The 12,827-nt window shown below is 34.8% G+C and overlaps 1 protein-coding gene across 1 annotated transcript in view; it reads left to right on the forward strand.

Moving 5' to 3' along the window:
- LOC125072775 (doublesex- and mab-3-related transcription factor A2) overlaps positions 1–12,387 on the forward strand; it is a 30,333-nt gene extending 17,946 nt beyond the window's left edge. Inside the window, exon 4 of the mRNA XM_047683468.1 lies at positions 11,541–12,387. Coding sequence (XP_047539424.1) covers positions 11,541–12,268 — 728 coding nt within the window. The 3' untranslated portion in view covers positions 12,269–12,387. The remainder of the gene's footprint in view (positions 1–11,540) is intronic.
- The last annotated feature ends 440 nt before the right edge of the window (positions 12,388–12,827 follow it).

The raw sequence follows: 12,827 nt of genomic DNA on the forward strand, positions 1-12,827 counted from the left end.
GAAGCGTCGAAATGTTTCTTACAAAAAATATACATACGCATAAAGCAATCTTTGAGTGATTAAATAAAAATGATAACTCTTTGTCGCTAATAACACACGAGATATTCTCGTTAAAAAGGCTTCAAGTATGTGTCATAGGGAAGAAACAACATTTTAATTGACTCAAATACATACCTTAGGATGATGTGGTGAGTGGGTGGTACATTGATTGTGACGGGCTCGCACAACATATCCCTCTTAAGTACTATAATATTTGAAGTTACAGACACACCTTTGAATTAAGGAATTGCAGTAGTTACTATTTTAAACTAATTAAATTACAACGTCATTAATTACAATGAAATTTATATGTAAGTATGAACATTACGAGTCTTAAGTCATCAAGGTGAATAATAAATTGCGTATTTGTTATAAAAATTGCTATTATTTAATGGTATTGCGGATTGATTAGATTTTCTTTTGTCCTCTTGACATTTCCTATAGCAGAAAAACGAAAATATGAAATTAAATTATTCCATAGCCAGCCCTGCCCCGACCACCGTATGATTGCATTGCAATAGAATACTAATTCCTCAATCGAATGTGCAGGTTGCCTCCCGAACTAATTTTAACGTTAACACACAACAATAAGATTCAATTTCGAACGCCAACTATAATAATAGAGGCGCCCAACAATTGGTTTTATTGTTACCACCCGCCGATTCAAAGTTGCTCTGCTGATCCACGAACTAGGTATTCAAATTTGAACCCTATTGTAGGAACTTAAGGTTGATTATAGTTCGTGGGTATCGGTAGTAAATAATAGGTGTCGTGAACAATTGGCACGGCAGAAGCAGGGTGGCATTGTCAGTATCGCTAATCACTTGAGAATGAAGCTTGAATTAAGGGTTACGTCGAAATTGAACTTATTAAATGTGCTTTATTGAATTTTAGACACTGAATTTGTTATTCGGGTTTTAATTTGTTTTTTTTTTTTTGTCATAGATTATTATTTATTAAGATATGGTTACTTTTTATTTTAGAACATACACCCAACTAAATTATGATAGTACCTTTATTGTGGTTAAACTTAATCGTGATATTGTATACGCAGTCTCAAAGTAAGTGAGGTCTGTAAAATTTAAGGATGATATACTTTACGTATATCACACGTAATAGTAATAGTTTGTATTGAAGGCTAATATATATACTTCTATTGTCGGGAAGTGTATGCGCTTCCAGATGAGATATAGTTATGTAATTATTCGATTACGAAGTGCGATCAGTTCTGTCGTATGTGATTAACATTTAAACCTATTCTGAACCAGTGTAGTGAAATAATTATCAATGACTTTCTTCTAAACCAGCTAATCAACTGCTGCCAATGTCAGTGCTTGCCCAACAGGTTGGAATCCAACTCAAATCTAGTCGATCACACGTCGAGCACATGTCGATCCTGAAACAGTAGGAAGTGATACCTCCGATACCTTCAATAAGTACAAAAAGACATGTGTCATGATTTATGACTACTAAATAATTAGAACTATGCGGCAGTTACCAGTACACCACGGGAATATATATAACATAAAAATAAAAAGAACACTTAGCACACCTTGACCGGGTCGTCTCATGTGCCGCGTGTAAAGCGGGGGTAGATCAATAGTTTTAAGTAAACATACGCGGTGGAAATATCGTCTAGAAATCAAAAAGGACAAAGTGTTCCAGCGGCCGGCGGCGCGCGGCGGCCGACTTTGAGTGCTCCACGTTTTTTTGTCTGTTTGTGTATTGCTCGTGCGTCGGTTTCGGTGGTGCCTCGTGTCTTTTTTTGTATATTTTTATCAACTTGGGAAAATATTTTCGACTGAAATTTGAAAACTAGTTGTTCACATTTCTCTGCTCTTTTATATATCATATTTATAATAAGATATTCCATTCAAAATATACATTAGTAAAATTTAAAAGAATCGTTAAAGAGCTTTGCTCGCTGAAGGATATTACAAAACTAAGACGATCGTCTCCAGGCTGTTTCAAATAACGAAAATATTTATTTTTATTGTATAGTTTGTAAAAACAATTATTGTAAAGTTGATGACATTAAGATACCAAAATACCGATGAATTTCTTTCGGTGGTCCTTTTTAGGTCCGAGGTGTTTATATCCTAATCGGTGGTGGATTTTCTCAATAAGCAAGTGTAACGCTTCTATATTGAATAAAGATTTTTGTCTTTGACTTGATCATTAAAGAGACATTGTATCGTTATGATTTCGAGTCCCTGATACTAAGAAACTGTTTAAGTGTTTTTATTACACTGAAAATCATTATAAAATTCATAAACAATCAAATTAGGGTATTTATTAAAATATTTATTTCGTTATTATTTCGAGAGACGGCCTACGACATCTATTGCTATTCCAACTGGTCATCTGTCATTGTGATCATTTTAACTAAGTATATAATGGCCGAATATTAATTTTGCAAGTAATTTCTTTAGTTAACATACTACACAGTAATGTTAATGATAAAATTAAAAACATGAATACTGATATTTGTTTAGGGCCCTTTTTAAGTTCTTACGTTGATAGCAATTGTATTTGATTTTTCACATTCGACTAAAAGATGTTAAAACTATCAAGTCGAGTCCACATTTACATTTAGTTTTTTCAGTTTTATTTATTAATTGGATGAGAGTCATATTTGTGTGCAATACGAAGCCCGGTGACAGCTACGGATCGTATCGTACGGTATTTGGTAAAGTATGAAAGTGACCTTACAAGAACGCAACTCATACGTAGTTTCGTCGGCCGCTAATTACGCTCGGAGCGATGCGGGCAAATTATGTGAATACCTAATTTTTAAATTTTTATAATTCGTTCAAAAGTTTTACAAAACAAAATAATTTTAATACAAAAACCCTCCCCCAACAAACGTGCGCTTGTAACCGCTAATTAGTCCGAACCGTCTATTCAGTTATTATAACTTAATTAAGAGCGCTTCCAGTTTTCAGTTTCGCCAGTTTTCAATGTTTTTTTTGTCGTGTAATTTTTTAATCGCCGCACCGTTGAATAAAGTTTGTACTTTCGTTTGAATTTATCTGTAGCTGTTAGAACGTTATTAACTGATATTTTAAATACTAAGTTGTTCATATGCAGGCCTAGCATCTCCTAGAAGTCGACAACTAAAGAGTAGTTTATCAAAATGAAACATTTTGGTATAACACATTACTTTTATTGTCTGTTATAAGTTATTGTTTCAAATAAATAATAAAACAGACAAAGTAATAGTAAGTCTTAATCTTAGTGAGGGGGATAATGGAGCTGTTGAAATTACAAAAAATAAACACCTAGGAAAGTGACTCAGACTGGTTAGCCCTGAGGCTCCTGAGTTACTTTTCGCTGTCTCTTTAGATCATCTTCTAATGGCTCAGGCTTAGTATTTGTTGATTTCTAGACACGATATACTTATATTATTTTTTTTTTGCATTTTATTGACTTATATTGTAATGGATATATCAGAATGGAGGTAAAGAGTAACTACTGAGTTTCTTGCCGGTTCTTCGTGGTAGAATCTACTCTCTGAACCGGTGGTAGCTTTACAATTAATTCAACACTAAATGACAATTCAAAAGTGCTTTTATGAGCTTACAATTTGAATTTTAGATTTTTTTTTATTTTGATGAATTTAACATATAATAGGTATATATTACAGTAATATACCTACTTGTATTTTCTTGTATTTTTTTTTTGGATGTGGATGGATATAGAGACGACCAAAGAAACGATGGATGGATTGTGTGAAAGACGATATTTTTAGAAAGAGTGTTACTTGTGAGATGACGTCCGAGAGAGAAGTATGAAAGAAGAAGACATGCAAGTAAAATTGGAATAAGGGCAGGAGGATGATGATGATACTTGTATTTTTTCTATTATTTTCTTTAACAAACTACTTATTCGAATGAAGATTCGAAAATTGTGATTTTCGGTTGAATGAAGTTTTTCCTATAACAACTAAACTAATTAAAAAAAAACAGTTCAAACATAACTGTTGACTTGTATTTATAATTTATGTACTTATATAATTCTCTTTAGGTAATAACTAAAATATTTGCGTGTGCTTTTTTCATACAGAGTCCGTCGTTTCTTTTGCCTATTTTCCATTTGGGTCTCGCCAATTAGTTCCTAAATTTTTCTGTTAGTCTTTTTGTTCGTACAGGCACTAGTTGGTGTGTTTGTTCGGAACTAGATGTTGTTTGAAGCGTAGATATAATACGCTAATAGAGCTGGGACTTGTACTTTAAATCATGTTTATTGAAATTCATATATGAAAAAGCTTAGTCCTCATTGACAATCAAGTGTTACAGCCGAATATTTGTAAGCATTGATTTAAAGTCGCAGGTTCTTATTTTTTCCACTTCTAACGCAAGATTTACACTCATAGTCATAACAAGTCTCTATCAGGTTTCTCCGCCACACCGCTTAAATGCGGGTTTATGCATAATACGTTTTTTATAATTAGAGATAATTTTTTGTTTGGTTTTCGCAGTATTGATTGTATGCGTCAAATAGACTGAAGGTATTCAAACATTAGCAGGCAGATAGCACGTAGTCATATAAACAATACAACAACGCGATCCACTCGGCGCGAAGCCAAGTAATAATATCGCATCTCGCCCAACAGCAGCGCCGGTAGGCTCGTGTTGAGACAGAGTAATGGACGATAAATAATACGGACAAAGCGAGATGAGACAATAACGCTGGAAGCGCGCCACGCCGCTGTCGGCGCGATTTACTGCGGCTGCGGCCGACACCGCGCGTGTGTACACCGCTTAACTTATATGTGTCCCTTGTTTATTGTCTGTTCGAACATTTAGATTCATTCGTAATTAAATATAATATATTCGGTCGCTACAAGTTTCCAAGACTAATATTCAAATTCAGCGCTGACGAGATTACTATAAGAGTGTCTCCTAGAAAACTAATACACCAACGGCAATAGCTCTCACCGTTCCAACTAAGGTGAATTACAAACGTATTGGATGAATTATCGGACAGTTGTCTTCTACCTATATTCATATATAAGGCTAAAGAGTTTATTTGTTTAAATGCGCTTAACGCGTCGAGATTTACATGTCATTTGAATGACATATATTGATAAAGATTATACCTAGACTTTGTAACACTGTACTAGACTCACGGGGCCGGAGCAGTAACGTAAATTGTGTTTATACGGAATAATTACTCTTTAACAAAGATGTGATGTATCGGGATGTATGGATATCAATCGACTGCATTCGACTTCAAGTAATTTCCAAGTTCATTTCACGCTGTTCGATGGAGTCGAAATAATGGCTATACTTAACACCTAACTTTCAGCTTCCGACTTTCTGATTTCAATCATCTGCCTCTACAAAACCTGTCTAAGTTAGGCTTAGCATATACCATAGTGTAGCCAGACGTAACTTAATATTTAATACGAAAAAGGGTTGGTTTCTTTTTCAATTTAAAATCAAGTCGGTAGTAAGTAAGAAGGCACCGGAAATGTCGCAAAGCTAGGCATGGTCTACTTCTCTCCTCTCATGGAGACGGTTCGGAGCTCCTTCCATTTGCCTTCACATCTGAACACGTGATTTGTAAATCATAATGAGAATTTACAAAATTTATGACCAGGTTTGAGTTATATGACCGTAATCACCCGAGTGTTACGAATGATGGATGTTTTTTATTTAATCGCACTAGAACGGCTGAACGGAACTATTGATATGGAACATAGATAGATAAGTATCGAATTGCACCTAGGTTACTATCCCTAATACCTTCAAGAACCTACACAGAAGTCTTAAATAAATAATTAAAATTTAAAACCATGCGTTTGAATCCGCGGCCAGTTTTAGTCTCAACTAACCTAACCTATAACTCTAATTTAAAAAAAATATCAATCATTTTTAAATTAGATACTAAAAAAAGAATTTAATATCACTTGATTTTATTTGAATATCAATTCAATAACTGCTGTAATGGCTGCTCGGCGCGTTGTGACGCGTTTATTGACGTCGCGTCGTAACAATAATTTTTCGGGAATCGTTTTCACACGAATGTTGATGTGAAACGAAGCGACGGCTATTGATTTAATTTGCACGTTTACAAGTTTTACGATGATGTCAAAATTATTACGTGATTTCATTCACACGAATGCATATGAAATTTAAATAAAAAAAATGAGTTAATTTAATGGACTTGATTTCTGTGAAATGTTTTATGACCCCAAAATATTATCTACTGTAAACTTATACTTATTTACCTATATATGAAACTTAAACTACCACTTCCTAATAAGTACTAAGTTATTAACACCGTTAAGACTTTATTTCATCTAAATGGACTAAAGTTATATTAATTTAAAGTTCCCGTTAATATTTGTTTTCCGTAATTTAAGACATAAAACTATTTTCCGGATTTTTCCAAGGAAAATATGCAAGGTCCGAAAGTTAAGTATACACGGGCGAAGCCGCATTATACTGCTAATAAAAATTCAATGTTATCTCTCCTGTCTACTTTATTATTCGAGCCCGCGGCCTAAATAATACAATTATTATAATACCAACACAGACAGTTTAGTGTACAGCAATAAACACACACACTCCAAAACATTAAGCAGATGTCTTTATTCTTTACAATTTATTATTAAAAAGAATAAATACAGCCATCTCTTATCATTGTATGTAAAAAACACGTAATAATATGTTGCCGTCTCATTCGTGTAATGAGATTCAAAATGGCCCGTTGCGAGCTTGTATGGAATAATAGTGGTTTATTTTAATGAAATACTTTTGTGGGGGCGTAGGTTTTTATATTGCTTTGTGTTTCATTGTCTTTTTGTTCGTTTTGTGAGATTGAATACATACTATTTATATGCATTTGTTGATTTAATTCTTACTTTTGTTGTAAAGAGGTTTTATAATTTGTAAACTATGATCCTTTTTAAGTGCGTAATTATTAGCGTCAGCCATCTTTGTTTGTATATTATATCTATCTTTTTACAATCTTCGGCTTATACCTAATCCATAACGCACGTCTTCATTAATCGTTTTTACTACATAAGCACCGAGGAGGTAAGAGTGCAATTTTTAAATTGTTTGGTTTCGTAACGTTTCCTTGATGTGATTTAAATATCAAAATACTATATTGAAGTAGGACAAGCACTTAAACTTATAACTCAAAGTTTTCCCGGAGTCAATTTATCGTGTTCGTTTCTATAATAAGACTTTGCGAATATTTTTAACTTTGCTTAGGAATAAATTTAGTTCTCTTGTTTAAATATAATAATAAATATAGATTTTTACTCAACAATAACTATATGGATGTAAAAATCGTATATAAATAATTTAAACATAAACTCAACTCTGTTTCTTGCCGTTATTTTTTTTGTATCGAATATTCTACTTAAAAGGACCGTCAACGAAGTCAGTAATTACTCTTAGTAGTTTTTCTAAACTGAAATGTAAAGTAACAGTCAGTAGGGCAAGTTGCCCATTGATGGGCTAAGGCTTCCTTACCCTTTGACACTTCTCGTGTTTCAGTTTATTCCATCACGCTGCTCTAATGCGGATACACATGTGGCAGAATTTCGGTGACATTAGTCACATCCAGATTTCCTCACGATGTGTTCGTTCACCGCCGAGCACGAGATGAATTATAAACACATTATATAGAGTGGTAACTGGGTTTGATGAACGTGTTCTAACCACTGGCCATCTTGGTTCAACACAATTAGGTATATTTAAATATGCTCTGTGGAAGTCAATCACAAAAATTTTAGATTAATCATAATGAGGGCTGCCCCTCTCTTTCGTTGATATTTAATTAAATAAGAATAATAAAACATCAAATTGCTAAGTGATAGGAACCATCAGTTTAAGATTTATATGATAACAAATAAGAACTGCTTGTTAATCCAACAACCCTTGTTAGCGAATCGGGTTGTGCTCTGAATTCGACTGTTCGATATGATAATCTTTTCAGAATTCCATTAGTAATAGATAGATCTGCATTACATACACACTTGACTTGTATACATATTGAACGCCCCAACTGTACAACCTATTACTAGTCTTTATTTTTTAATTACCAAACCGACCCGAATTAATCTGCTAAGCAACGATTAGGTACGTTTTAAATATAGAAAACTCACACGTACCAACAATGCAACGCACTCACACTAATACAACCCGCTTATACATAATACGATCAAATTGTAATCGAATCACTCCCCCTCCTCTTCACCTCCCCCCTCGTTTAAAAAACAATAACATAGACCATTAAATTCGCACACATCACTGAAAACGCCTCGCACTCTAATTGCACGAACACAATCACTTGTTCGAGCGTTTGTGAAGCCAAGGAACAGAGCGCATTAGAAATGGCATTGAGCTTCAATAGCTACTGTAATATATTAAATACTAATGAGACACGTCGCATTCGTTACACCGTGCATACACTTGGTATTTTAATTTAACATCGGGGCTATTCTCTAAGAATTGATTTCGAAAACTTTGAAAACCAACTGCGACCGAAGGCGAAGAGCTATTTGATGCATTCACGTGTTACAGTTTTATCATCGATCAGTTACATGTGTCGTTCGTTTTTAGCGGTGACTTATGAGCTTGTTCTCAAAGACTCAGGATAGATGAATTACAAACCTAAATTATATACCTAATATTGAGGGTACCGTGTTTGTTACATTGGAAATATTTGCATGTTTTTGCAAATCTGATAACTTAACTGGGAAATACGAAATCAAAATCAAAGTATTCTTTATTCAAGTAATAATAGCTTAAACGGTCACAAAAGCACTTTTGAATCGTCATGTCACACCGTTGAATTAAATTTAAAGCTACCACCAGCACATTTTGCCATATTGGCAAATTTTCGTTAAAAATAAAATATATTATATATATTAAGCAAACCACCTGTTTTGTTATGTTGTGGAAATTTAGTATTTCTTGTCTATTCTCATAATTCAATTAGGTATTTTATTTCCATGGCTTATAATGGTATCTCTATTCTGTCTTATCCCACGGCTGGCCAAAAGTCTTCTATCGACTTCAAGGAGAAGATTTCGAGCTTACTCCACTACGCTGCACCAATGCGTGTTGGAATACGCGTGGAATATTCTCATACACCACGTGCAGGTTTCCTCACGATGTTTTTCATTACCGTCGAGAACGAGATGAATTATAAATACAAGTTAAGCACATTCAGTGATGCTTAGCCCAGGTTTTGACTCAGAATCTTCAGTTAAAATTCACGTTCACTTGTAACCACTTTGCCATCACGGCTCTTCTCTGCAAATAAAAAATTCAAGTACTAATAAAGCCTACATGGTCCTGTCCTTGACACACGTAAGTCTTAGCCCAAGATAGCGGCTTCGAACCCGTACTGTATTTCCATATGCTTAATGAAATTAACCGTCAAATCACCTCGAAGATGTCTTATGATGATGTATGATCCCGACAGTGGGTTATTTGTTTATATATAAACTAAATTGTAAGTCAATTATTATAGCTAGAGGAAGTACTCGTTGAAAACGAGACTGGTTACATATATGGCATTTTTACATAATCTCTGTTTTAAGGTATAAGTACAATGAGTTACTTCGAAAAACATAAAAGCTATTATAGTCTTTATATCTCGATGTACAAGTATGGTTATTGTTTGCCCGTTTTAAATGTATTGTGCGGTGTACGCTCTCGTCGCGCCCGTTCCAGTCGTGCGTTACGAGTTGTGACAATATTGTTTTAGTGTTTTGTGCTTTCTTAATGTTGAATTCCTCCGACACAAAGCGTTCTTTTTTTTAAATTATTTCAAAACCGACGGCTATTGTTTATTGTATTGCATTTAAAAGCTCTAAAATATATTTTAAAATAATTAGTACGCAGAACGAGGCATTCATTAAAAATATGGTTTCAATTAAATTGTACGTTTTGAAACGCTTTGTATTACGTAATGGAAATAATACGAAATACATTTAAAAAAATATGCACATATTGCCTTTGGTCTTTCTTCCATGCTAGCTGTTCCCGGTTTTCGATTCTTCAGCCGCGTTCTATTAGCTGACGATAACCGCAATATTAACAGTACCTACTATATTGTCATGTTTGTGTTCGAGTGATTTGTATCTGAGATACCTATACAAGAACTTTGACTGCCTCGTAAATCTGATGGCTAGATATAAGGTTACAGATTCTGTTCTGGGTTCAAACTAAAGTCGTGCTGACTGAAAGGGTTATTGATTTATTCTGACGAAAAATTCTCAGTAACTACCCGGAGTCTGAGAGGTGGATGTGTCTACACTACCGTGTAGTACCGGAGAGCTCGTAAAGCCGTTGGTCCTGCGCCTGAGCTCTTTCCAAAACTGTCGAATTAGCCGCATAAAAGTGAAGGATTAGAGAATTAGAGAGCCGCGTAACTTGGCTATATGTCTATGCTTATGCTAATATCCGGGTACTTAGCTATAAATGCTAGTCGTAGTAGTAGCAGTAGGGAGTCGTTCACTGGGAACTGCTCCGCTTTCGTTCCATCTCTTAATATCAGAGCAGGCCGTGACCAGAAGGGAGGCATTTATTTTTAATGTAACCCAGTATAAAGTAAAATGAGTTCCCGTAACGAACGCTGAAGCTGAGTCAAAGGGCGATAGAACTAAAGTAACTTAATGTGTAGGTTCACATGCACGTAACGTATATTGACTGACTGACTCACCCGGTGTGACTTTTAAACTCAACTTATAAAGTTTTGTTACTCGTTCGCTGGTACATTTGCGGGCCGTGTTTGTTCGGCGCTGTGTGCACAGAGGAATGATTTTTTTATGTATTTTAACTTGTAAAGGTTTTTAACGAAACATGTTTCAAAGAAAACTTAACATTATTGTTTATTTTCGAGACATCATTTACTTTGAATGCACTTTTGAGTGTTTTTTGTTATTTGCTTGTTTTTATATTATTTATTTGGAACTTTCCTATGAAATGAAAATATTACGCGAGTTAGGAGTATACCGTTGTTTTACCATTGGTAGTCAAGTTATAAATTTTCTACTAAATAAATTAACGTGTTTTGTTTAAAATACTTTTGTAAACAGCGCATAATTACTCTTATTAAGATTACATAGGTACCTAGACGATTAAATGCGATACAAATGATTTTCTTCCTTTTTTATGTATGCTAAATATTTTAATAATATGCCCTTGTAATAAAATCTACGTTCTGAATCAGAAGATCATCGGTACATTCAATAATTTTTAAAATATTATGACTCAAAAGAACTTGATAGAGTACATATTTATCTGATTTGATTTAAAATGTATGATTAATTATAAATCTTTATCGCGCATCGCAAATTTATAGGTCTATGTCGTAAGCGGATTCTGTTGATATCTGAATAATTAATTAGATAAACCTACTGCTCTTAGTTTTTAAGTTTAACTGTATATATAGGTACATCACAAACTTATAATTATATTATTATTTATATCAAATATATAAATTAATGTATTTTTTTCTTTTGTCAACAGTACACAAGCGCGCTCGAATCACAGAGGTATGTTCGAGCCCCTCGCCACCAGAAATGACGCAAGAGAGTAAAACGCCAGTTCACACTCCGCCCCTGTCAACACCACCACCTCGATCACCATCAGACCACGAACTGAATGTGGAGGAGGAGTTAGAGCACTCCGAACCATCGCTCACCCCAGAGAACTTGTCGATGAAAGAACAGAGACAAGATGAGGTGAAGAAGGAAGACGAAGATAAATGGGATCCGACCTTTAAATACCGACGCGGGAAAGACGCCCCCATGTCGGAGTCAGAGGACGCAGTGCCCTTTCAGAAGTCACCCATCGATGTCTTAATTAAGGTGTTCCCGAAACGTAGTCGACAGGAGATTGAAACTATCCTAGCTAGATGCAAAGGGGATGTGGTCGCAGCCATGGAGATGATGGTGAATGGCCCTGAGCAGTCCTACAGCTTGACACCGGAGTCTCCGTATATGCAGAACTACCAATCGAGGTCTGCGTTCTCGCCGCTATCGAACCAGAGTTTCAAGTTTTCACCTTCCAGAAGATTCCTCACGCCGCCCTACAGTGGCACGCGCTACATGCCCACAGTGATACGACCTCCTCCTGAGTACCTGTCTTCTTTCTTGCCTCCCTCCGAGCTGATGTACGGGCGACAATTGCAGGTGCCATCCCCCGGAACTTCTCCCACTTCTGACAACACGAATAATGATGGCTTTTCTGATTAGGGGTACCTGAAATATTGGACAGTACTTTAAACAATTACTGACCATTAACGTGAATTATAACAGAATGTCTGTGAAGTTGAAAATGATAAAAAGACTTGAGTTAAAGTATGTGAACGAGTCAGTCAGTTTTAAGTTAGAGATACTCATCTTAAACGAGTTACATGATTATACAATATGTTGCATAGTTATTATACAATTATATAAAATTAAATACAATGAAATGTAAGTGTAAGATATTAATTAATTAATTAAGGAGATCGAGAAATTCATAAGCGATTTGTAAATAAGTGTTCTGCTTCACTAGATATAGTTGTGATAAAATAGTTAAATAAACATACTTACTAGGTTATCTAGTCGTTTATTTCAATAGAATTTGTGCAAAGTAAATTGTAAAAAAAATCGAAAACTTTTTTGGTTAAAGATTTGTGTTTAACAACTGATTTAAAACGCGACTGTGCTCTGTATTGAAGTTTTTATTTTGTGTATTTTCAAGTTTATTAAATAGTTCATAAAATGTATTTAGTACCCGACAGGTGGCAACACTGAAAATGTAAAAAGT

This window comes from Vanessa atalanta, chromosome 22 (genome assembly GCF_905147765.1).
Source record: "Vanessa atalanta chromosome 22, ilVanAtal1.2, whole genome shotgun sequence".
NCBI lineage: Eukaryota > Metazoa > Arthropoda > Insecta > Lepidoptera > Nymphalidae > Vanessa > Vanessa atalanta.